Source organism: Pristis pectinata, chromosome 8 (genome assembly GCF_009764475.1).
Source record: "Pristis pectinata isolate sPriPec2 chromosome 8, sPriPec2.1.pri, whole genome shotgun sequence".
Classification (NCBI taxonomy): domain Eukaryota; kingdom Metazoa; phylum Chordata; class Chondrichthyes; order Rhinopristiformes; family Pristidae; genus Pristis; species Pristis pectinata.
In genome coordinates this window covers 15147706-15173154 of record NC_067412.1, presented here as the reverse complement: position 1 = coordinate 15173154, position 25449 = coordinate 15147706, and the positions used below count along the sequence as shown (strand labels likewise).

The window sequence follows — 25449 nt, the reverse complement described above, 5'->3', positions numbered from 1 at the left end:
AGAGGTAAGACAGAGTCAAAGGAGGGGAGGCTGGTGTCCGTAATGCGCTGAGCTGTGTCCACAACTCTCTGCAGCTTCTTGCGGTCCTGGGCAGAGCAGTTGCCATACCAAGCCGTGATACATCCAGATAGGATGCTTTCTATGGTGCATCAGTAAAAGTTTGTGAGAGTCAAAGGGGACAAACCAAATTTCTTTAGCCTCCTGAGGAAGTAGAGGCGCTGGTGAGCTTTCTTGGCCGTGGCATCTACGTGATTTGACTTCACATCCAACAGCATGTTATTTCTTCTCCTGTTGTATTCTCAAAAATCTTCAGTAGGTTTATCAAACACTATTTCCTCTTCATAAATCCATGTTGACTTTGTTTAGTTCCATTGATATCTTCCAAGTGCTCTGCTATTATATCCTTTATCATGGACTCTAATATTAGTTGGGAAAATGACAGGTTTAACCAGTCTGTAGTTCTCTATTTCATTTTCTAAATAGTGCAGTTACATTTGGTATCATCCAATCTGCAGAAACTGTTTCATAATCTATAAATGACAACCAATGTATCTGATATTTCCATGGCTACCTTTTTTAGTGCTCTGGGATGCACATTATGAAGATTTATTATCCAGTTTCATTAATTTTTCCAGTACTTTTTAAATGATCAATTTCCTTCAATTCCTGATAGTAGCTGTGAAAAGAAGGCCTAGTCCAGATGGTGGGGAATTAATGTTAACCATGATTACTGTAGAACCTTTTTTACATGCAAGTCTAATTTTCTGCTTCAAGTTCTCCTCCTATATGCTTCCAAATTAATAATGGTAAATAACTCCCACCAATGATACACAACTCCAGATTTTTATCTCTAGTTCAGTGTTGAATATAAATATGCACATTTTAGTTTGCATCCTTTCAGTAAGTTCAAAGATTTAATGGGGGAAAGGAAGCACAGGTCAGGAGACAATGGAAGCCATGTCATGCAATAATTGGGTGCAGGGAAAGATTATGGTCCGTATGTGTTAAGAATGATGGTTCTTGCCTTTCAGGTTTAAGATTGCCACCATTATCACTTTTATGTAGGGTATGGTACAGAAACAGCCCATTTGACCCATCCATGTTGTGATCTGCATTTCCTCATTTAACTATCTCAGTAACACTCAATTCCTTTTGGTTTTTGTATATCCTCCACTTTGCATCTACTGCCCCTAATTTGCTGTTTGCTTCAACCATTCAGCTAGAGGCAAGTATTACATTTTCTCCATTCACTATTAGATTTATTGCTCTAATTTATATGAGAAGCTGGTTCTGACCATTCACAGAAACTTGCTAAGAATTGGAAGCCAAAACTCAGCACTTGTTTTTACTACAAAAGTGAACAACACTTCTCTCTATTGTGCTCTGTATGATATTGTTACCCACACACTTAATTTGTTCATATCCCCTAGAAGTACCTTTGCAACCACATCATGACTCAGCTTCCTGCTTAGTTTTGTGTTGTCATCAGTTGGTCCTCTTTACCCAAATCATTGCTATTGATTGTGAATAGCTGGAGCACAAGAACCAATACCTATGATACATCATTGGCCATAGCCTACCAGCCTGGGGATCAGTTTATTTCTACTTTTTGATTTTTGTTAACCAACTGGCATTACATGTTTGAACCTTATTCACCAACCTTCTGTGGGGACCTTATTTAAAAACTATCTGAAAATCTGCATACTGCATATCCATTAATTCCACCCTCTAGATACACACAAATCCAGTAGACTTCCCATTCATAGATCCGTGTTGACTCTGGTTAATATTGCCATTTCCTTACTACTGTTGTCCGTGCTTCCTGCTTTTGTTTTTAAAGAGCAGGATCATATTTTGCTACTCTCTAATCTGTAGAATTTTGTAAGATGATAATTAGAGCATTCACCTGTTCCATTTCCACCTCTTTCAAAAGGCTGGGATGTAGATAATCAGATCCTTGGGACTTCAGATTTTCAGGCTCATCTATCTCAGTCAACTTGCCTCTTATAGTTTAAACCAGGGTTTCAGCTTGTTCAAAAATTATAGAATTTTACAACACATTATTGTCATTTTCATAAGGGGCCTTCAGAAGATTAACCCTTTATCACTGCACAGTACTAAAATAGTCAATTCCCTGGTTGTTTCCATCAACATTTCAATCTCGAAATCCCAACTGCTGAGACTTCATTTTGAACAGTTATGGTGTAGGGATTACTACACCTTTTACAGAGCTTCAAATATATCCTCAAATCTTTCCTCTGTCCATTTGATAGTCTCTTGCCATGACAGTGCTTGAAGTAGTGTGTGTTTTCAATTCTAATTTCAGGCAGGCAAACAGTGGTTCCCCATTTAAAGCTTCAGTGCTGGGGAAGTTGAACTGGGGAGATGACTGATTTTGTTTTTGTTTCTGCCAGTAGACTTGGAGGATTTGAGACACTATTGATGGTCACTCCAGTGCTGTGGATGTGTCAGATGTGAATAATCCACATCTCAGAAGCATGTAGGAGGCCAGTGATCACTGCTACCCAGTTGACCTTGATGTTGGAACCCAAGATTTGAGCTCTTGCTCTTCTTCATACACTTAAAGGCTGTGTTGATGCCCAGTAGGGCAATGGTGAATTTCATTATTAATCTCTTCCTTTGCTGAAAAGTGGCTCTTGAGACATAAGTAGATGACTTCATTCTTCAGCTCATGCCAGAGACCTTTATAGTAGAAGGGTGATGTTGTACAGGGGGACATATTCACAGAAGATCTTTATTTTGTGTAAGGATCATCCTTCAAATTGATGCAAAGCTCCATCTCCAAACATGCTTATGTGTTGATTACAAAATTAAGCTCTGATTGAAATTGGGTTACCTTGGTTCTGAAGTGGAGGCAGTATAGTTTATCAGCTTCCCATCTGTCCTATAGCTAGTTCACTGCAGTATACAGCTTGAAAATTTGAGGGTGGGCAGTGTGAAACTGCAGGAAGTTTGAGAAAAGTGCTGGGACAGTGACATAATCTTAGATTTGACATGAACCCATGCATTAAGATCATAATTTGTGCTTCATGTTGTCATCCAAGGCAGAGGTAACAGCAAGGCAACATTTGTTGTCAGGATTGCTGGAACTAGCCTGCCAACATGATAGCTTTCCCATCCCAAACTCATTAAGGACAGAATATCACAGTGATGGGGTTCCTCAGAGTTAAGTTGTCTATTCAAAGTTTAACTAAATATTCTTTTTGTGGTTTGCAAGTTTGTGTGCAGGCATAAGTATGAGAACTGTAAAACTTTAACTAAAGAGTTGTTCAAGTATGCTGCCAAGCACAATAATATTAACCAGTTAAAGTAAAGTAATGGGTCACCAGGTTACTCTTTGATAATTGGAACAGGAGTGGAATGTTAATGTTCTATACAGTAAAAATTCCAAAATGAATATAATCAGATTCTCCAGCAGAATCTGGTGAGCAAATCCAGAATAAGGGGAAATCTTAGATTTCAACTCTCAACAACTTAGTTGGTGTCAAAAAAACACCTTGTACAAAGGCTAGTTGAAATTTGGAACTCTTGCTCCCCGACACTGGAACCTCACCCAATGGGTCTCTTCCCTGCCCCCTCCTCTCCAGTCCCCCCAAGTTAATACCTGATCTGCTTTGAAATTGATTAAGAGTTACAGATAATTTGATAAAGATACCAAATCAGCCACCAATTAACTGAATATCTAGCTCTGGCAGATTCCACTACATAGGTACCCAAGAGCAGTTATTAGTATATGTGATTATCCAGTCATTCATGACTATGCACAACCAGGATCATGACATACATTATTCACTTCTCCTACACACACACCCCACGTCCATACTGCCACCACAAGTTAATACTCAACCCTGGAACACAAGAATCCCAGTTTAAATTCCAAACATTAATTATGCACACCTGGATATCAAAACAGCTTAACTATTACACAAGTATAAAGATCTGTAGCTACTAAATGCAACAAAACATTCAAGTTATTGAAAGAAATTAGGTTTTAGAAATTGGAAGTGAACCAAAAGGAATGAGGCAACATGATCAAAACCTTGGTCAGAGGTAGGCTTTAATATGAAATTGTCCAGAGGAGATTTGTGGTGGGTGACAAACACTGAAGAAAAAGTTCCAGCTGTCAATATTTACTATATTGTATGCATTTTTACAGCAGTTACTTCCAGAAGGATTCAGAATCCACAATGTAAAATAAAATTTATATAAATAGTTTTAAAAATATTCTAGTCTTAAAGAGATAACAATGTAAATATGTTTTAATACAAGTGTAAGGAAGACTATATCTTCACCTTTTAGTGAACCTTCAATCTCTGCTACAGCCTCACACTCCACCAGATAACAAATACAAGTCGGACTGCAAAACTTAAATAAATATTTCTTTACAATTCAGACACAGTAGAAGACCCTCCTTACATGGAATGTAACCTGTGGACACAGTAACATTCTATCGAGCAAATTCAACATAACTTCAAACAAAAAGCCAGTGGAAATCAAGGAGATGCCTATGCAATTGAGGATAAGAGTACCTTTTACTGAATGTCATTATGCTGCTTAAGTGGGTCTTTTCAGAAGTTCCACTTCATTCTACTGCAGTCTTTGGCTACTCTGAAAATTCAATTTTATGATTTTATTGCATTTTCTAAAATGTGGCAGTAATTGGAAGATGTATTGCAACTGTCTCATTTGGTGGTAGGCACAATATGGTTGAATTCACAATGCCCCACTTTTAAGATTACATCATTTCTTTGGCTGAAATAAAATGGTGAATCTCTGCTGATGTTTCAACCAATAGAAAATAGTATATTCCTGAAATTTATTAACAGCAGGTAGGAGCTTTATAACCAAACATTTGTTTTATGCCTGATCTTTGTAATGCTACACAAGCTTTCTGGCCAAGGTTCAGTGCATACTCAAATTAGAACATTTAAATTTACACACTGTATTGGTAAATAAAATAAACAATATTTTAAACTCTGCTTGGAAAGCTACAAGACAAATGTCTAGATGCTTATTATATTGCCACATGATCCACTGTGGACCTCGTTTAATTCAATGCCAGAGATAAACAAGTCTTAAATTTCCCAGCTCCCTAACCCCTTTAACAAGAAGTCCAAAACGTGAACCCTGATATTCCACTTAGACTTCATGGCAGAATTTGTGCACAAGCTATATACTACACAGAAGGCAGTGAACAGCCTATTTTTTGACTGGCAATAAAATTGGTATTCTTTCAATGCTGATCCTCCAAATAAGGTCACGCAAAATACTTAATGTTATTGGTGGGATTTATTATAGGTCTGAAATTGTTTCAATTATGTTCTGATCATCATCCATGTAAATAAACTCAAAGCTCACAAATGTCAAACTACTTGGACATGAAGTTAGTCCTGGAATATAGAAATACTCTCCCTGTTGTCCCACGTTAAATTGGCATAACACCCACTCACATTCCAATCTGTACCAGTTGCTTTAATTAGCATCATAATAGTGGAGTTTGCTGCTCAGAGCCTGTGGGAGATAATTCATTACTTGTCAACAACCGACAAAGTGAGCCAATTGTGCATTTTGCCATCAACAATTATCTGGTTTACGCAAGTGACTACTGCCTTATGCATAAGGTATATTCACAGCAGCTCCTTCTTATAATTGGTGCTTGACCACATCATCTCAAAACAGTTATAGAACTGTGGGGAAGAAAACGAGAAAAAAATATTCTAACCATCAGATTTTCCACTCTGAATTTAGCTGTAATTTTCTTTAGTGAATGAATTAATGAATTAATTAATTTTCATTTTAGCTATTTTTTTTTAAATGTGGTATACATTTAAAACAATTTCAGCAGTGGTGCCCATTTCAAGATGACTACACATTAGAAAATCACCAGTCGCTTGCTGAATATCACATTGACATCTTCAGCTCTGTCTTCTCAGGTATATTCACACAGGTGGCCACATCCAGCTGGGCAATGTGAACTAGTCCTTAACCAGTTCATGATGTGCTGCAAGTGTCCACCATGGCTACATCCCTGGCACCAAACAAACAATCCTCTTACAACTTGATGGCAAACAGCACACATGCTAGCACACTGGTGGCATCTGAAACAGAAAGAAAAGTATGCAAAAACAGGTAAGAAAGCAGATATAACATTAGCCCTTACATCATATTGAGTGCATTGTAGTCTAGAGCTCCACAGATAAATGTTCCCATCCTCCCATCAAAAACATGGCAAATCCTGGGAAACAGTATAACTGACACAATGTATTTGTTGTAATATCAAATTTTCAGAGTTTTAGTGAATAATAATTACTTAATAGAAGAACACGTTCATATTGTAACTTGACTCCGACTTACAGAAGGCAATAATTAAATAAAAACTACTGCATCATCTCCACTCAGACAAAAAAGGGATCTTAAATAAATCCATGTGACCTGCCCTCCTTGCTCTTCTCACCAAACACTTGTCATAATTATAATAAACTGTAGGCCTACTCATACAACTCATTATCATATTGTAAATGCTTAGTTCATATTGTTTAGGGTAAAAAAAAAATTATAATGGAATAATCCACCTGTGCAGGCATCATACAGGCATTAGGACACAATAGACACCAAGATCAAGAAGATGATGTGTCTAGTCTTTGCGCTAGAGCATGCTAGGCCACAATCAGGGAGTTACGTGAAGATCAGATCTGGTAGAGAAAGCAGTGTTCATTGTTAGTTGACTTTCTGCTGCCAGCCGATCATTTGTAGATTCAAACACAGTTACACTGTGAATGCCATCTTTTCCAGTAACCAAAAGTGGAAGGAAGAGAACTACAGCTTCATTCATCTTTCTTTTGTAGGATGGCATTTATAAGGAGCTGCTGGTCTTCTGCTGGTGCATTTACTACATTAGATGTAAATAAAAACCCTCTACAAACCAGTAAAGACACCTATGTTAGACTATTGTTTATTGACTACAGCTCTGCCTTCAATACAATAATTCCAAGCAAGCTTGTCACCAAACTCCAAGACGTAGGACTCAACACCTCCCTCTGTAACTGGATCCTTGACTTTCTAACCAACAGACCACATTCAGTGAGGATAGGCAGCAATACCTCCGGCACGGTTATTCTCAACGGTGGTGCCCCACAAGGCTGCATCCTTAGCCCTCTACTCTACTCCCTATACACTCATGACTGTGTGGCCAGATTCTGCTCTAACTCCATCTACAAGTTTGCAGATGATACCACCGTTGTAGTCCATATCTCAAACGGTGATGAGTCGGAGTACAGGAAGGAGATAGAGAGCTTAGTGGAATGGTGTCATGACAACAACCTTTCCCTCAATGTCAACAAAAGAGCTGGTCACTGACTTCAGGAAAGGGAGCGGTGTACATGCACCTGTCTACATCAATGGTGCTGAGGTCAAGAGGGTTGAGAGCTTCAAGTTCCTGGGAGTGAACATCACCAATGGCCTGTTCTGGTCAAATCACAGATGCCACAGCCAAGAAAGCTCACCAGCGCCTCAGGAGACTAAAGAAATTTGGTTTGTCCCCTTTGACTCTCACCAACTTTTACCAATGCATTATAGAAAGCATCCTATCTGGATGTAATCACAGCTTGGTACGGCAACTGCTCTGCCCAGGACCACAAGGAACTGCAGAGAGTTATGGACACAGCCCAGCGCATTATGGACATCAGCCTCCCCTCCTTGGACTCTGTCTTTACCTCTCGTTGTCTTGGTGAAGCAGCCAGCATAATCAAAGACCCCACCCACCCAGGACATTCTCTCTTCTCTCCTCTTCCATCGGGTAGAAGATACAGGAGCCTGAGGGCATGTACCACCAGACTTAAGGACAGCTTCTACCCCACTGTGATTAGACTATTGAACAGTTCCCTTATACAATGAGACAGGCTATGACCTCATGATCTACCTTGTTGGGACCTTGCACCTTATTGCATTGCACTCTCTCTGTAGCTGTGACACTTTACTCTGTACTGTTATTGCTTTTACCTGTACTACCTCAATGTAACTGCACTGTGTAATGAATTGACCTGTATGATCGGTATGCAAGACAAGTTTTTCCACTGTACCTCAGTACAAGTGACAATAATAAACCAATACCAATAGTCTGGGTTGTACTGTATACAGCAAATGATCATAAAAATCTCTAGGAATGGAGGACTTGCTATTTGCACCAGTGCACAAATTAGCACTACTTAACTTTTGTCATTTTGCTCGTTTCCACCCCTTCAAAAAAAAATCATTTTCTACATAAAAATATCTCGACTGATTTCTCAGTGAAACCTAAAGTTGCCTGAATGTTAGGTGATTTGAATGTGTTAAAGGCACCTGCATTTATAAACTTCCTTCACAACTTTGTGTTATACCAAGAATTGCTGAGAATGCAAAATAACAATTTTTACTTTTAGTGCTAAAGATGGTTTTGTTAGTGTCAGGCAAATGAATTTTGTTTCAAAAACAGCAATGAAAACTTTAAGCTTGCCCCCAGCACAATTTAATCATCATCATCAGCAGATTACACTCTCAGGTTCTGTTTCTCTGTTAAGGGAGTGATGAGAGACACAGCCTACCTATCACAGATCCAGCCCCTGCTGCTCATTGGTCGCTTGCAGTTGCTGCAGTTGATGTGAAGAGTGGTTGACGCCTGGTTAAAACAATTGATGGAGCTGCATGTGCTCAGCTTGATCACCTCATTTGAGATGTTCCACAGTTTGAAGCGCTGCAGCAGATCAATGTATGATGTATACCAGTGTTCCTGGCAACAAATAATGATTAAAAAAAATCTAAATATACAGTGCTATGGTCAGTATTTAACAGAACAGTTTAGTCAATGCATTTTGCATAAAGCATTTCAAACTCTTAAACACAAGCAGACAGTATGCAAAATAATTTGGAGGGAACAACATGGAGGAAAGCATTGGTTCAAAGTATTTTAAAAATTTGAGGAGATAGCTAAGTGAAAGAGTACGTAGGGTCAATCTATCATGAATGGACAAGTGGTGATGGCAGAGAAGCAAGAATGTACAAAATGTCAGAGCTGATGCTGTTGATAGAAATGAGTTGTGTCAGGTGAAGAAAAAACCATGAAGCCGGTAGACTGTACATCAAATCCAGTGGAGGTGGGTGGGGATGAGTAATGGCTGAACATCTTGGATGGAATAAGCACATCTGAAATAACTCCTCATGCTCCTAAGCTATAGTTAAGCCTCGAGATGAATACAAATTCTAAGGTACTGTGAATAAGCAAGGGAAAAGAACTGGTATTCGATGAAAACAATAAGGTTTGAAACTCAGCTTTATGGGGAATTGCACACCATCTGATAAAGCCTATGTAATTGGGAAAAGCAACGGACTCAAGGCCAAAGACAGAGCTGGAGCTTTTAGCAGAAAGCAAAAAGATATTCACATCCACTTTTTCAGCTAATATTTTAACTAGTCTGTACGATATCAATTTGTAGGCAAACTCGGAAGAGCAGAAATTGCAGTAGATCAAAATGGTAGTCGTGAGAAGAAAGGGTCCAAAAGGAAAGATGAGGTGATAATCCAAGTTGCATCCTGACTGAATGGAACTTCAGGAGTGGTAAAGACAACACTGACTATAACAGATGGCCTAGGATTAGATCGAGGAAACAGGAAGAAAACTCAATTTGTGGAGGTCAAAATTTATAACAAATGCATGCCAACATTAATGGAGATCTAACAAGTTTAATATTAAAGGACTTAGACAAGCACATTATCCAGGGGAACGGAGAGAAGGAATTGGCATGCCCTGGTAGGATTAAAACCAGGAACAGCTAAAGGAGGTTTATGGGTGTAATGTTGAATAGGGTGGCAAATCAAGTGTTGCAAGAACAAGCTAGTTGGAGAAACTGGAATAATGTAGGAGTTATTGAAGTGAACAGTGCAAGGCTGCTGTGTTATTTGTGACCCATTAACTTCCCCCACATAAATTCCAGCACTGAGGTCTATATTCATAAAGAAGGAATATTGCATGCATGAATTATGTTCAACAGCAGAAAAATAATGAACAATTTTAGGGTACTGAATATCTTGCAATTACAATTATAGTAATAATACCACATAAAATAAGGGTTGAATGGTTTAAAAACTAATCTGATATAGTTAACCATTAATGCAAACAAAAAAACCTAATATTCAAACATTAACAAAACATTAGTTTTGACCATTAGCTGGCAAACAATGCAAACAAAATAGTATCAAGTTTTATAGACTACGACGTAATGTAGGATGAAGAAAGCAATAAATTGATCCATTTAAAACAATCGTAAATTTTGATATTCTTCAGAAAGTCTTGAATTTCACATCATAGCAAAACTAGGGCAGCTTGGTGCACGATAGAAGTCATTTTGTTGAACCAAATCCATTTGTAAAGGAATAAACAATATAAATCAAGTTTCAATACTATCTGAAGCGAGACAATTTCCTTCCGATGGCTGTCACAGAATCAGAAGTGACTTTGCTCACAAATCCTGCCCATTTTTAAAGATAGCTGCGATCAGAGAGAAGCTTGTCTCCCATACTGTGCACCTAAATCTTACCTGTGTTTGCTCATCAATTTCTTTCCGAATACGGTCACCAAGTACAATGAGGACTGATACAGCCATTTGCACATCTCCCTGCTCTGCATAGTAATGCAGCATGTCTTTAACAAGGGCATTAAAGTAATCAGCAGGTAGATAGGCATCATAAAGTGGTTGTGATATTGACATAAGGGAAAAGGATTCAATTGGGCTCAAGCACACGGTCTCCGCTTCATTTCCACTGACGTGTGGAGATTCCATTTTATCCTGCAGATGGTCTGGAGCAGAAGGGTTATCTATAATTTCATGACGCAGTTGAAATGCTTCCTGAGGCAAAATATATTCGTGTTCCTCTGCTGACAGACAGAAAGACAGCATGTAAGGAAATTTTGGCTTTGCTGTTAAAAAGAACCAAGAAAAATGCTGACTTGCTGGATGCTACTAAAGAACAGCGCTTTTATATATGGATGTACAAACAGCTGCTTAAGTTCTGCACTAGAGTAGCAATGCAATCAGAAATCTGGGAGTGCGCTGGTTATGGTTTAATTAGACTGAAAACCTGGAGTACTGGTGGGGAACAGAATCACCAGCTCAATTGCTATGGGGTGGGCATGGTGATACCACTGATCTCAGAGCACAGATTGAAGAAATTGTCAAACTCCAATTCTTGCTTGCTGTAAGACAAATGGATAAATATATCATAAATTTATGAAGTTAAGAAAAGGGAGGATCATATAGAGCTGTAAAGCCATTGATTTAGTAGCCATCTGGTACTTAAAAGATCACGTTTCAATAATATTTACAAGAGGACGAAATACAAGCCGGCAGCCAAATTCCAGCAAGAAGTTTTACATCTTTAGGAAAGGTTAAATCATGGTTATGCTTACACAGGCTCAGTACGTAACCTACTGGATGCCCACACCCAGTCAGCCTGAGTTTGTGGCATCTCCTTCCATGTCTCCAAAATGGTACTGTACAAGCCATAAAATTTAACACATTAATTTGCATGCCTAACGTTATTATATAACGTGCACACAAGTTTACAACCTACAAATCTTTGCATGCAAATTACTAATAGTGAAGATTATGCAAAAATATTGATATATGCAAATACCATAAGACACATAAGACACCAGTAATTTTAAGTTATCAGTAATTACAAGGAACCAGAAAGCACTTTTAGGTTGCAGTATACAGAACTTCAATGCTGCTTAGAGAAACCACAATATTTAGCACTGGACAATCTGATGAAGAGAGAAACAAAAATCAGCCATGAGGTCTCTCTTTAGGACAACAGGTCTTGATACAACCAATGGATGCATTTCATTGTTGTCACAGGAAATGGGGTTTTTCAATTCTAGAACACAAAAATTCAGCATCAACCAACTCGCTAGTTATCTCACTGCAAGTGCCACTGATTAAAGAAAATCATCTTAGAGCCATCAAGAAATCAATATCACTATTTATAAATAATAGTTGCTTATTGGCAGATCTCGCATTTACATCAAAAGAGCTCTCTTCTGGCTAGAAGGTGCATGCGAAACAACAGCAATTTTGTTTGACATTTTTGTGAAGAAAAGATTACCAGGAGCATTTTCATGATCCACCATGTAAAGGTCATCTTCATCTCCTTCTACGTCTCCGAACAGGTAATCTGCAGGTACATCACTACCTTCTGTTTCCTCATTTTCTGTGGTATGACAGAGGAAAATCTCAATTGGATTATATACCAAATGGGGAAAAAGAAGACTGCTCATAGAAAACATTTAACCCATTGCTTACAAGAAATCATAATCAGCAACATTAAATGGAACAGCATGACAGCTGACCGTTGTAGCACTAACACCAGTACAACATCATGAAGAGTAGTGGCTGGAGTACAACTTCCACTTCACATACCCCTATTCTCAACTTCCAATCTCATTTTTCATAAGGATAGAAGAAATGGGAGAGTTTTACAATGTTTACCACTGATAGGTACAGAGTTTAAGCCCCAATAGTTTTGTTTAATTTAAAACAAATCGATTAAGAGCAATAAACAAATTGACATGGGATGAAAAAAAAATCATTAATAACATGTGCTGAATCTGTGCCATAATCATTCAGTATTTCCACTGAGGTCATTAATATGACAAGCAATGAAACATTCAACTTTTACTACTCTTGTTTTGCTGCAAACTAATCCTAAATCAAACAGGTGGATGTAGGCCATTTCCCAGGCAAGGAAAATCTTCAAAAGCATGACCCATGCCACTGTTCAGTTCAGAAAAAGCAACTTAGCAAATGTGACACAACTGTGGAGACCGAAGTCAGAACACATTAATGAAGTCTTCTCACTAACTACTTGCTAAAAATGGGATGGAGTATTGAAGGATACATTGTTCTGATATTGCATGAACCACATACATCAGAATGAGAAAACAGGAAACATACCAGCTTGACTGACGTGATAGTAGGTAGGAAGCTGGAATCTATTGTTAATGAAGTGGTAATAAAGCACTTGGAAAATAATAGAACTGGGCTGGGTCAACATGGACTTACGAAAAGGAAATCATATTTGTTAAAACTGTGCACAAACCACAAAAAGTTAACAGGCAGGTGCAACCAGTGGCATATTGGCCTTTATTCAAAGAGGTTGGAGTTTAGAAATAGGGAAGTTTTGTTACAATTGTATAGGGTGTTGGTAAAGCCACCTCCAAAGTACTGTACACAGTTTCGGTCCCCTTACCTGAGAAAGGATATAGTAGCATTGAAGACAGTCCAAAGGAGATTCATCAGGCTAAATCCTGGGATGAGAGGATTATCCTATCAGATTGGGTCTATATTCTTTAGGGTTTAGAAAAAATGAGGGGTGAACTTATTGAAACGTAGAAAATCCTAAGGGGGCCTGGCAGGGTAGATGTAGAGATGTTTTACTGGTAGGAGAGTCAAGAACAAGGAGACATGGTTTCAAAATAAGGGGCTATCAAATAAAACAGAGGTGCATAGGAATTTCATTTCACAGAGGGCAATGAATCTCTGGAATTCTGTACCCCAGAGTTATTGAGGTTAGCTCATTAGAAGTATTTAAAAAGTGGATAGGCAATTTTTTGAAAGGTCGGAGAATTGGGGGCTAGGAGGATCTGGCAGAGGAGAGTTGTGGCCTGGGCTAGATTAGCCATGATCATATTGAATGGCAGGGCAGGCTTGAGGTGCCAAGTGGCCTACTCCTACTACTTTATTTTATGATTACTATGCCAAACTTTCAGCACTAATAAATCATAAGTAGTACATGTTACCATGCCTTACTAACAAGTAATTGGATAAACTTTAATTTAGCTGGAGTCCCTTTATATGTACCTTCATTTGCTGTAATCAATGGGTTTGAGGAATCGATGTGATTAACCTCCTGTCGATTTTCAGCCTTTCCTCTCTCCAATCTGGTTTCATTGCCAAGGGGTGCAGAGATCTCCTTAAAACTGTGAAGGGAAAGAAAACGTTGAATCAATGAGATTATTCAGTTATATTAAAGAGAGAAAAAAAAGACTGCTCCAGAAATTCAGCAGGTAAAAATAAAATTGAAGTGGAAATCTTGAATTAGAATATAATCCATTAAAAAAAAGCTATATTTACAACAAAAAACACATTCATACATTCAAGCAGTGTCTAAGTAAATTAAACCAAATAATTGCAAAACAAGGCCAAATGGTCTTGTTTGTAGTCCATAGAGAACCCCACACTGGGAACACTATTTATCCCCCAAACAATTACATTGCTTCTGCTCTTCCCACCTGTTTATAAGAGGCAACCCTCCACTCTTGCCAATACTCTGATTCAAGTTTACAGACGAAATGGCACCTGGATTGGAATACACAATCCTTAGCATCGTCCATGTCTGGGCCACCTAGACAGAGAAGGCAAAAATTAAATCTCCAAAGCAACTGATTGACAATGGTGTGCAATGCCCAACAGTGAACTGACAGATTTATCTCACTTCACCCCTCAACTCTATTCTCAGCTACATTATTCAAAACAGTGTTTACAGTAATCACAAAATAAATTTAAAAAACAGACCAAATTAAATGGGAGGAAAAATATTGACAGCAATTTCACCAATATTAATTTTAAGTTTTTAAACCCAATTTTTAACTCTAACATAAACAGAGGAATTAAAAATTGGGTTTAAAAATGAGAGGAGTTTTGATAAAACAATTTAAATCCCATTCATGGAATTCTGATAAATGTTTGAGTCACACTTTTTGAGAGAGTACTTTTGAAGATGGTGCTTTGGAACACCTTGAAAAGAATGTGGAAGGCACTAAGTAAATGCAAGCTCAGTTTTCAGAGCTCTGTTATTCATTAGTTATCAAGGTACCAATTGTTGGGGGATTGGTGTGGGAAGATAATGATACATCACAATTATTTTTTTGTGGCATCAGTGCTTGAGATTTTAGTCATACCTGGAGTCAGGGACCTTTAATTTTCAGTCAACTGTGGAGCCCAAGCATCATTTATAACACATATTACACAATCAAAATATTTTTCCCATCTCACAATCCAATTCACTCTGGGTTGCCGTTTCTGTTGCCAGTAGTAATCCCACTAAAGCTCCCAGGGGTTCATTGCTTGTGCCCTCACTCTTGCCTCAAATGGTACATGCGCTTTCCAGCAGGTTTATACCACTTCTGTTTCTGTTAGAATCAATGCAAGAACAGGACAAGCCCTGTGGAAATACCACCTCATGAAATATTTAACAGGGGAGAGACATATCCACCTTTGACCCAAGTAATCACAGTACCTGATAACGATACAATTCTTTAGCAATTTTTGCATTGTGATCACAGAGCTCAGCCAGTGAGCGGCCAGTTAGAAGGTACTGCTGTGCCATGTTGACAAACCAGTCCATGGAATTGCTGCCCAGTTCAGTTTCAAACACATTAAGAGCACTGGATACATTTGCAAACTGCTCTGATAAATCAGGCTTTTTGAAGAAAAAAATGGGGTAACGTCGGTCACCTCCATACGTCTTCCGATTTGAGTCACTAGTGAACATGCTATCTTTTCCTGCAAAAGCCAAATCTCCAAATAACCCATAGCACAATCCTTCCGGATTAGCACGATCAACGGGCCTGCTGGCATCTTTGAACATGTGCTGGTACAGTGTACTATCTTTTGATCCAGAAAGTAAGTAATAAGGATCATGAATATGACGCCACATAATTCCTGTGGTAACGTCCTTGTGCTCCTCAAACATTGCAAATGGAATGTATGGGCGGCGAATGTCCCAGACGTAAATGTTGTGATCCACCATCATGGAACAGGTTGCTAGATGGTACTTTACTTCTGGTCGCCATTTCACACGAGCTACTGAAGCAATAGTCTGTACACAGTAGATCTCCTTGGCCCTATTTGTAGTCATGTCCCATACTTTCACCATTTTATCCCGTCCTCCTGTGGCTAACCATCCTCTGCAAAAGAAATATTAAAAAATGTACATTTTTTTAAAAAAAGTAATTTGTAGGTCATGGTGTCACTGGCAAAGCCAGCATTTATTGCCATTTCCTAGGTGCTCGTGATGGAAATGATTGCATTTATTATTGTAGCAATTGGTTAGACATCCACAACTTGCTTAACCCAGTAAATTATTTTTTAAAAATGGAATACACATTGTACAGATTAGATGTCAAAACACTGCAATGGTAAATGTTACAGGATTGCCTTAAAGGCATGTGTACTGGGAAAGACAGCAGCGTTCAGGTTAAGTGCATATTTTCCCCAATTAGGCTCAATGTGAAGTACAGAGTACTCAGGGAATTGGGCTAGCACTTCTTTTTCAATTTATACAAATGCTACAAGACCAGGAAGCTCAGACTTTGAGGATGGAAATTATCTCATCAGTTTCCTGTGCTGCTTCCCCATCCCACCCCCTTTCCAAGGCTCCCCCAGTTTGTCCCAAATTGCATATTTTTCTAGTTTCTCTCCTCTCTCACTTCATGCCCTCTCCAAGCTCATTTTGTTCAAGAGATTTACTTCCTCAGCCTTGTCCCCACTAGACAGCTAACCTCCAATTTTCCTTCCTGGCTTCAACATTAGCTAATATTCTTAAATAATTCTCTCCCTTTAGATACTGTTCTCTTCTTCAAATCTGTTGTCATTATCTTTTTACTCAAAATAATTCTCTACTCCTATGACAGTGTATCTCTCCCCATTTCCAAACTTCCTCCCATCTCCAAGAACTTAATTGTGCTCTCGCCCTCCAGAGTTCATGACCATCTTTTCTGGAAATGCTTGTTCAAAGCACTTCAATCATACTTTTCCTGCCACATTACAGCAACTAGTCTTATCCGAGTCATTAATGATACCATGTCTAATTGTGGAAAAGATAATCTATCTGATCTTAACCTTCTCAATGTGTCAGCAGGTTGAACACATCATCCTCCACCAGTGCTTCCCCACCACCATGCAGCTGAAAGGGACCACATTCACCTGGTTATATTATCTTTATCCACAAAGAATTACCTTAAATGACTTCATAGCACATTAAAACTTACTTCTAGTGTCGCCCAAATATTTATTCCTTATCTGCTCGTATTTCTCAAAATCCAGGCTAGTGTCTGCTAAGATATCAGCCCCCTTACAATTCTGTTTCTCTTGATCAACTCCAAATTTAATTCCCTTTGTAGTCATGCCTTCAGTTGTCAAGTGTCCAAGAGAAAATTCCTTTGAAATATTCCATCTCACACAACTAGGTCCCAGGTTTTATTCGATAACGCTTCACTAAGATCACCCATCATTTTTTTAAATTCTAAAGAATATAGATCCAACTTCTTTAGCTGTTCACAATAGAAAAACCCTCATCTAGTAATTTTTTTTAAAAAAGCATCCCAATTACAGAAGACATGAATGAATCTTTCCCACTGCCCGTGGTTCTCCATATGTTGAGTTCTCATTCTAAACCATTGAATTAACAGGTGGTGAATCCAGATTGGGCAACTTCCAAAAAAGAAAAATAAGAATGAAGTACAGAGACCATCTGGGCACCCATTTGTATGCCTCTTCAATACAGCAGCTTTGCCAAGAGCCAAATCAGGCTGCCCAAGACAAAGCATTACACAAAGTGAGAAAAAGCAAGAAATAAATGGTGAGAAATTTAAAATGGTAAAGATCTCCATAGTATGAAAGAAAATGTGAGAAAGAACAAAATAATTTAATAGGAATTATTCAGCCCAGTTACAATAAAGGAATGGAGATATTTAACAGGGTTTATTTGTTGGAAATTTGAATGATGTTGAGAAGTTGCATGTTGAATTCGGGTTTTATAAACATTCCACAATCATCCTTCAATTTTCAAAACATTCTTAATATTATGGTTTTGTAAAAGCTTAACAATGAAGGCAAAATGAAATTTGGCAAAGCAATAATTGACATCAAGTCTTTCAACAAAAATGTCAGCCATAACAGGGTTCTAAACATAAATACAAATGGTTTCAAGTGGCACTCTACTCACTTATCATCTGGGTGCCAATCACAGCAGAAGACAGGTCCATTATGTGCTGTAAACATGCGTTCATATCTATCTGGTCGTCTTATGTCCCAGAGCTGAACATTACCATTTTCAAACGAAGCAGCAAATGTGAAATAGTCTCTTACACTGAACTGGACATCCCGGACACTTTCTGACTGACCTACAGAAAATAAAGTTCCATTCACAAGGTTAGCAGAATAGGCTCAACATTGACATCCAGGAGGACCCGACAGAATACACAAATCTAAAGCCAATGACTTTTGAGAGAGACCAAAGCACACAAAAATCCTAAGTTCTATAGAATGTCATCCATCCTGCAAAATTAGCAGCAGTCCTAGATTTCAGAACCACGGACTTGAAAGTAAAGTAAACAAGATTATGTACTATCAGATGTATGAGTGAACCATACACACCTTAAATGATTTTTCCTTCAAAGCTCTCTAATTTTAGAGCTTTTTCCAGAAAAGGTGTCATATTTGGCAAGTTATTTTAACATGACAAAAAAAAGCCAGTTTGATAAATTTAGTTTTCTAGCAACCTCCATACAAGGTTGCCTCTGCTTTACTTAAACAAGAGGAAAGAAAATTATCCAAAAATCATTCATGATTGTATATACAGGTATGCACACAACTGGAAATTAACAGCACTTTGATTTTTAAAGCTGTGTTAACAGTGTACAGTCTTTCTTCCTAAACCAAATTATTGCCCAGTTATTACTGTACTCCTTCTCCACAAAAGAGGGAAGGGAGGCTTATCATTTGCTGGAATGTGATGAGAATTGGATCAGAATTTCTGCAGTCAAACAATCTGCTCAGCATCTTTCTTCTTGAACATTATGTTTGACAAATTGGAAGTACCAATGAGAGCCAACAGGCTTGAAACTCTACCACAGTTAAGAGCTCTCTGAAGCTCAGCCTAAGCTCTTGACTGAATATAAACAACACCATAACATTGCCCATTCATAAACACCAACACAAATAAGCTGGTCAGTATTTTAGTTTTTTTTTAAAAATCACAATTCCTATATACAAAAAAACTATAAATGACTGCAGTTCAGAAGCATTTCATGACCTCTAGAGCACTTTGGGACATTGAGGGCATGAAAGGCATAATGCTTTTTTGCTATTCCTTCTACAGCTCATTTACAGATAGGAAAACTTAAAAATATTTTAATGAAACATGAGAAATTCTAATAAAATATTTTAATGCTTATAAAATATTTTTTTAAATCAGTGAATTATCCAGCTGCATTGCTTTATTAGAACATATTCATTACCAGAGAAAGTGCTCACAGATTCCCTCTTCCTGAGATCAAAGCACTTCATGTAGCCATCCTGGGAGCCACTCAACAGCATGTGGACCTCATTGGGATGGAAGCACACTTTGTTGACTGTGCGTTTGTGCTCATTGAAAAGTTGGTCCTGTTTGTTGCGAGATGGTTTGCCCAGATTCCATGTCACCACAGCTCCATTTGTGGCTGCTGTCGCCAGCAAGTTATCATCCATCTGATGCCACACCACATCAGCACAGCTGAAGTTTAAAGAGAGCTTGCGTCCAACCCGAAGATTTGCCTTCTCCACAAATTGTTCTTCCTCGAGGGAATAGATTTTGAAAATGTTGCGACCAGCCACCACGACCTGGGCAGCATCTCTACATACACTAATAGCATTGGCAGGTGCATCAAGGTGGCAGAACATCGTTCGCCCGGTGATGGTTGTGCCACTCAGGGCTGTGGTCACTCTTGCCATTTTCTCCATGGAAAACCCAAGTAGCTTCTGGTATCGAAGAAGCTGCGATTATCAATTCCTTCAGCCTGACCAATCTAATCAAAATACTATGATTACACAGTTTAAACAATTTCCAATTGGTCCTTATCAGCAAGTCAGTTTATCCAGTAATATTGTACAACTCTATAGATATTGACAGCTTTTGAAAAATGTGAAATCAGCATTATTTCAGTGTTGTGAAGACTGATTAATTGCAAATATTGCATTCAAGGCACTTTAGGAAGCAAACTTTGCTCATCAAAAGAGCATTGCATAATTTGGGAATATATAAAATGAGAGTCAATTCCAGTATAGAATTTAGAATTTGCAATGAATTTTTGTTAAAAACCTGAAAGCAAAGAAAAAGAAAAATAATTCAGTTGTTTGACCACATCACACATCAATATCTAAAGGCATAATATCTATTATCCATACCACGTGTTTCCATCTCATCTTTCTTTGACTTTGACGTGAGGGCAAGCTGATTTGTCAATAATAATATCACATGGTTTCTCTGCATCTCATACCAAAGAAAACTTTTTTTTTTGAAAACACACCTTGATCTATACAATTTTTTTCTCACCATGAGAAAAGATTTGCAGCAACATAAAAGGAATCCAAAAATATTCTATAGCCATGCAGACAGGAAGAGGATTGCAAAAAAAAAGGGATTGATCAAAAAAATGGAAATTTACCCGAGATGGCATAGGGCATGGCTGACGTACTTAATGAGTACATCAGATTTCACCAAGGAAGGTGATGCTGAAGGAGCCTCTCAAAAGACTATGACATTGAGACTCTAGGTGGGTAAAAACTGATAAAGAGTAGATACTGGAAAAGCTGTCTGCATTTAGAATGGATAAAACACTGGGTGTAGGTAAGATGGATCCTAGATTGCTGAAGGGAGTAAGAGGGGAAACTGCAAAAACCTGACCACATTCTCTCAAACATCTACCGATGCAGGGGTAGTGCACAAGGACTGGAAAACTGCAAACATTATACCCATCTTCAAACATGGATGCAGGGATAAACCTAGTAACAACAAACCTACAAGGTTAAACTCAGTAGCAGGGCAAGTTCAAGAAACAATAATCAGGGATAGCTTGAACATGTGTGGATTGATTAGAGAAGGACAGCATGAATTTGTTAAAGGCAAATCATGTGTAACTTGATGTTTTTTTGATAACATAAAAAAAGGTCAAGGAGGGAAACAGAATTGATGTGGCATGTATGGATTTCCAAAAGGCACTTGATATCAAAAGGCACATGATAGGCTCATCACCAAGAGCAAAGCCTGTAGAATATAAGAGACTGTAGCAACTTTGAAAGAATATTGACTTTAAAACAGGAAATAGTGGCTGTGAAATGTTGTTTTTCAAATTTGAGGCAAGTACACCGTAGAGTTCTCCATGGGTCAATACATTAATGACTTGAACTTGGGTGTATAAATTCCAAATCTGCAGGTAACACAAAAGAAAGAGGCATAGTGAAATGCGAGAAGGATAATAACAGACTAAGTAGATATCAGACAGAATTTAATAATGAGAAAGGCAAAATTTTACCTTTTGGTAGGAAGAATCGAATGAGGCAATATTGGGAGCACAACTAGAAAGGAGAGATCTGGGGGTGCATATGCACAGTTTGTTGAAAGTGGCAGTGCAGGTCGAGAAAGTAGTTTAAAAACATGGGGTCTTGAGCTTTATAAAATATAGTCACAAAATAAAAGATCATGATGACTCTTCAGCAGCATTTAAAACCTTGTTCAGTTCTGGAAGCCACACTAGGAAAGTGAGTGCGGACGAGATTACCAGGTTGATCCCAGGATTCCAGACTTCAGTTACGTGGATAGATTGGAAAATATGGCACTATTCTCTATTACTGAAGAATTTAAAATCCTAATAGAGAAAATGCAAAGGGGTCACAATCTAGGGACAGAATATGTTCAGCAAAAGGGTCAAAAGTGATGTGATTTTTGTTAAATAAAGTGGTTAGGGTTTGTAGCTGGATAAGTATCCAAAGGAGAAGGGTTTACGGGGCTGCAGGGAGTGGGATGCCTGAATTGCTCTTGCATGGAGCTGGTGTAGTCTTAAGGGGCCAAATGGTGACCTTGCACATTGAAACCATTCTGCAAAGATGAGCTGTTCGAACACACCAAGCTTATTCTGACACATGCAGAGAGTGAACTAGATTTCAAATCACAGTACATCAACATTTTATGTACTGATCAGATATTGATTAAAATGAAGTTATTTCTGTCAAAATGGGCAATGACTCTGCTGCATTAACAGCAACCAGATTGAATCAACAAAGCTAAAGTAAGTCTGAATATCAGTGCTACTTCAGGTTATGATTGTATTAGAATGGCAACATTTTCAAAGCTTTGTTCAATCCCCAATCCACACAACTCTTTTCCCAAAAGTAGCAGCAATAGGTTGTACCACTTATACTTTAAATATATAAAATTACCTTTTTCTTATACTTTAATTTTGTGCAGTGTCTACAGCAATATTACAACAGCTATAATTTAAAAAAAACAAAATTCAAGAAACACCCAGATCAAATAGCTAGAGAAACAAATTGTTTTTAGTTCTTCTGAACGATCTTTGAGCTGAAATGTTAACCCAGTTTCTCTATCCACACATGCTTTCTGACCTGCTGAGTGTTTCTAGTATCTTCTAGCAGAGGGTTGAAGACTCAGCCAGCTCCATCTTGAGTACAACCCTCCCTAACATCAAGGGCATCTTCAAGAGGCAGTGCCTCAAGAAGGCAGCATCCATCATTAAGGACCCTCACCATCTGGACATGCCATCTTCTCATTACTACCATCAGGGAGGTGGTACAGGAGGCTGAAGACCTACAGTCAACATTTCAGGATCAGCTTCTTCCCCTCTGCCATCAGATTTTTGAACGGTCCATGAACCCTACCTCATTATTCCTCTTCTGCACTATTTTGTTTACTTTTTTGGTAACTTATAGTAATTTTTATGTCTTGCACTGTACTGTTGCCACAAAACAACAAATTTCACGACACATGTCAACGATAACAAACCTGATTCTGATTCTGTTTTTATTTCAGATTTCCAGTGTGTGCAGATTTTTAAATTTTCAATTACAATAGTTACTAATTGCCATCTCAAACTGCTAGAAATGGCTTTTGCATCCTCCCAAGATAAAAGTAAAAACTACCAAATTCCCAAATGGCAGCCTCGTCAAATCTGATACTATTGGCATTCCTACAAAATCTGATAATTCACAATTATGCAATTGTGAATTCCTTGCCAGGAAAATGTGTATGGGAACAAACATGCCATGTATTATATGCAGTTCATGTTTCCTCCCATAGGACTGAGGTCATATCACAGATCAGGTTATTGCAGAACTCCTGTATTAATGACTTCAGCACATGATAAAAAGGACATTGTTCATACATAAAAGAATGCTAAGACAAACAAACTAAAATATGTCTGCTCATTCCCAAGTATACAGATTTAGTTTACCACTCCAAAAGGGGTAGCTGAAAAGGGCTGGTGTGGTTGTTGAAAAATCTGCACTAAATCAATTGCTAAGAATTATGACATTAAGCTTCATTCAAGATCCAATTTAAAATTGCACATGCCGTGATTCATAGTAACTCCAAACTCAAGGGTTAGTTATCGAGGTAAGAAAAGTTTATCAAAATAAATACTGAAAAGATGAGTTGGAATGGTGGGGGGGGGGGGGGGGGAAGAAAGAGGATCAGGAAGAGAAGGGCATTGAAAGCAAAACATTTTGAAACTACAGTAGACACCTCTTCGAAATTTTTCACTGTTTTCTTTTCAAATTGCTTCAAGAAAAACTGCAACACAACTTCTGTTTTGAAGTCTAGGGTACGACAACATAATGGTTAAGTAACTGGGCTAGTAAATCTGCATTATCCAGTGACATCTGACCCAATTGCCTTCTTCGTTTGATTGTCTCTTTAGTTCAAATGCTAATTTTGTCAGCAATTCCCGTTAACAAATAAATTAAAAATATTATAAGAGAGCATTTTTAATTCTGTGATGCTGCCTTTATTGACATTACAGATTTTTTTGAAAAATCAAAGAAATGCAGATGCCAGAAATGAAATAAAAATAGAAAATGTTGGAAACACTTAGCAGGTCAAGCAGCACCAGAAACTCATCAAGTCTGGTACAGTGCGTAGAAAGACTGAGAGAGATAGCAGGGCAATGAGCTGGGGCGGAGAGAAAACCCAGGTCAACCCAAGTTTGCACCGGGCGAGGTGAGCAGCCGACAGATGGAGTGAGTGTCCTTTGGACAAGGGATCATCACAGCAGCCGGGGCTGGGTCACGTGAAACACAGCTGGCACCGCCGCCGCCCTCACTCCCCGACCCCCGCCCTCGCCACCCCCGGGCCCAGCACCAGCACCAGCCCCAGCCCCACCCCCACGGAAAACACACAACCTCGGGCACAAAAACAGAACACGAACCCGGCTTTGAACTTTTTGTCGGTTACATAATACCAACGTGTCCCATTCCCACTGCGGGCTCCCGTGACGCGACCAGCCTCCCCCTCAGGCTCCGGGACGGCCCCGCACCGCACTCCCCCCCCCCCATTACTTGCAGCCGCCTTCCACTCCCCAGCGTTTTCTCCTTTCACTCCACACACACAAACTCTCACCTTCCCCTCCCCGCCATACAGCCGGAAACCGTCGCGCTATAGTTTCCGCCCGGCCGTCGGCAGTTCCGCTCCTCAGGGCTCTGACGAAAACCTTCCCTCGGCGGCCGCAACCGCGGCCCCGCCGAGCTGCCGCGCTTTTCAAACCGCTCAGCGTTAACCCGACTCGGCGGGACTACAACTCCCACAAACCCCAGCGGCGGGGGGGGGGAAAGGGCGCCAATTTCAAACTTCTTGGCTGCCGGGACCTGGCGCTTTGTAGCCATGGTAACGGCGAGTTGTTCCAACGTGGGTGGGGGGGGGAAGGAGTTGCGCTCACAGACAGGGAGATGAGAGCTTGTCGTCGGATTCAGCTGCAGTCTGCAACCTGCAACCTGCTGCCTGGTTTAAGAACCGCACCGAAGTGCAAGTTAGTTCCGTGCAATCATGGCTTGCGAGGAAATAATAAGTTGCATTATGTAACAGCACACAAAGCGCCGGAGGAACTCAGCGGGTCAAGGCAGCATCTATGGAGAGAAATAAACAGTCGACGTTTCGGGTCGAGACCCTTCATCAGACCAATTTACTCTAACGGACTATAACATTCACTCCCCACCGGTACTGGCATTCTGTGGCTGTATCCTCGCACTGTAGCAATTTACCTAGGTTTGTTTGATAACATCTTCCAAACCTGCAGCCTCTAGAAGTCAAAGTCGAGTTTATTGTCATATGCACAAGTACATGTATGCACCGGTTCAATGCTTACTTACAGCAGCGTCACAGGCACGTCACATTATATAAGCAGCATTCACAAGAAAAACATAAATTATACACAAGTTTTACAAGAAAGAACACAATTAGAACAAAAAAAAAGTCAATTTTAGTTCAAAGTGGTCATAGTGTTGCTAAACTGTAGTGATTAGGGTTTTGGTTTGAGGGGAAGTAGCTGTTCTTGAACCTGGTGGTGTGGGA

The 25449-nt window shown here is 39.1% G+C and overlaps 1 protein-coding gene across 5 annotated transcripts; it reads right to left on the bottom strand.

The window, feature by feature from the left end:
- Nucleotides 1-4067: 4067 nt before the first annotated feature.
- wdr24 (WD repeat domain 24) lies at nucleotides 4068-24696 on the bottom strand. 5 transcript variants are annotated; one of them, XM_052022360.1, is made up of 10 exons: nucleotides 24502-24696; nucleotides 19352-20190; nucleotides 18058-18235; nucleotides 15349-16018; nucleotides 14342-14454; nucleotides 13911-14029; nucleotides 12157-12261; nucleotides 10590-10927; nucleotides 8601-8785; nucleotides 4068-6119 (listed from the first exon to the last, which is right to left on the bottom strand). In XM_052022360.1, exons 2-10 carry the CDS (start codon nucleotides 19830-19832, stop codon nucleotides 5951-5953), a joined length of 2358 nt encoding a protein of 785 aa, XP_051878320.1. In that variant the 5' UTR covers nucleotides 19833-20190; nucleotides 24502-24696; the 3' UTR covers nucleotides 4068-5950. The 5 variants fall into 5 exon arrangements, with proteins under 5 accessions (XP_051878320.1, XP_051878322.1, XP_051878319.1 ...); XM_052022362.1 differs by having other exon boundaries at nucleotides 10590-10924; XM_052022359.1 differs by having other exon boundaries at nucleotides 19352-19897; nucleotides 24502-24648.
- Between the last annotated feature and the right edge of the window lie 753 nt (nucleotides 24697-25449).

Coding starts and splice junctions, on each gene's coding strand:
- wdr24 (XM_052022360.1), bottom strand. CDS start 19,832: ATGGAGAAAATGGCAAGAGTGACCACAGCCCTGAGTGGCACAACCATC. Junction 14,455..15,348: donor AAGAATTGTATCGTTATCAG/GTACTGTGATTA, acceptor TTCTCTGTCTAG/GTGGCCCAGACATGGACGAT. Junction 6,120..8,600: donor AGGGGCTGGATCTGTGATAG/GTAGGCTGTGTC, acceptor TTTCTGTTTCAG/ATGCCACCAGTGTGCTAGCA.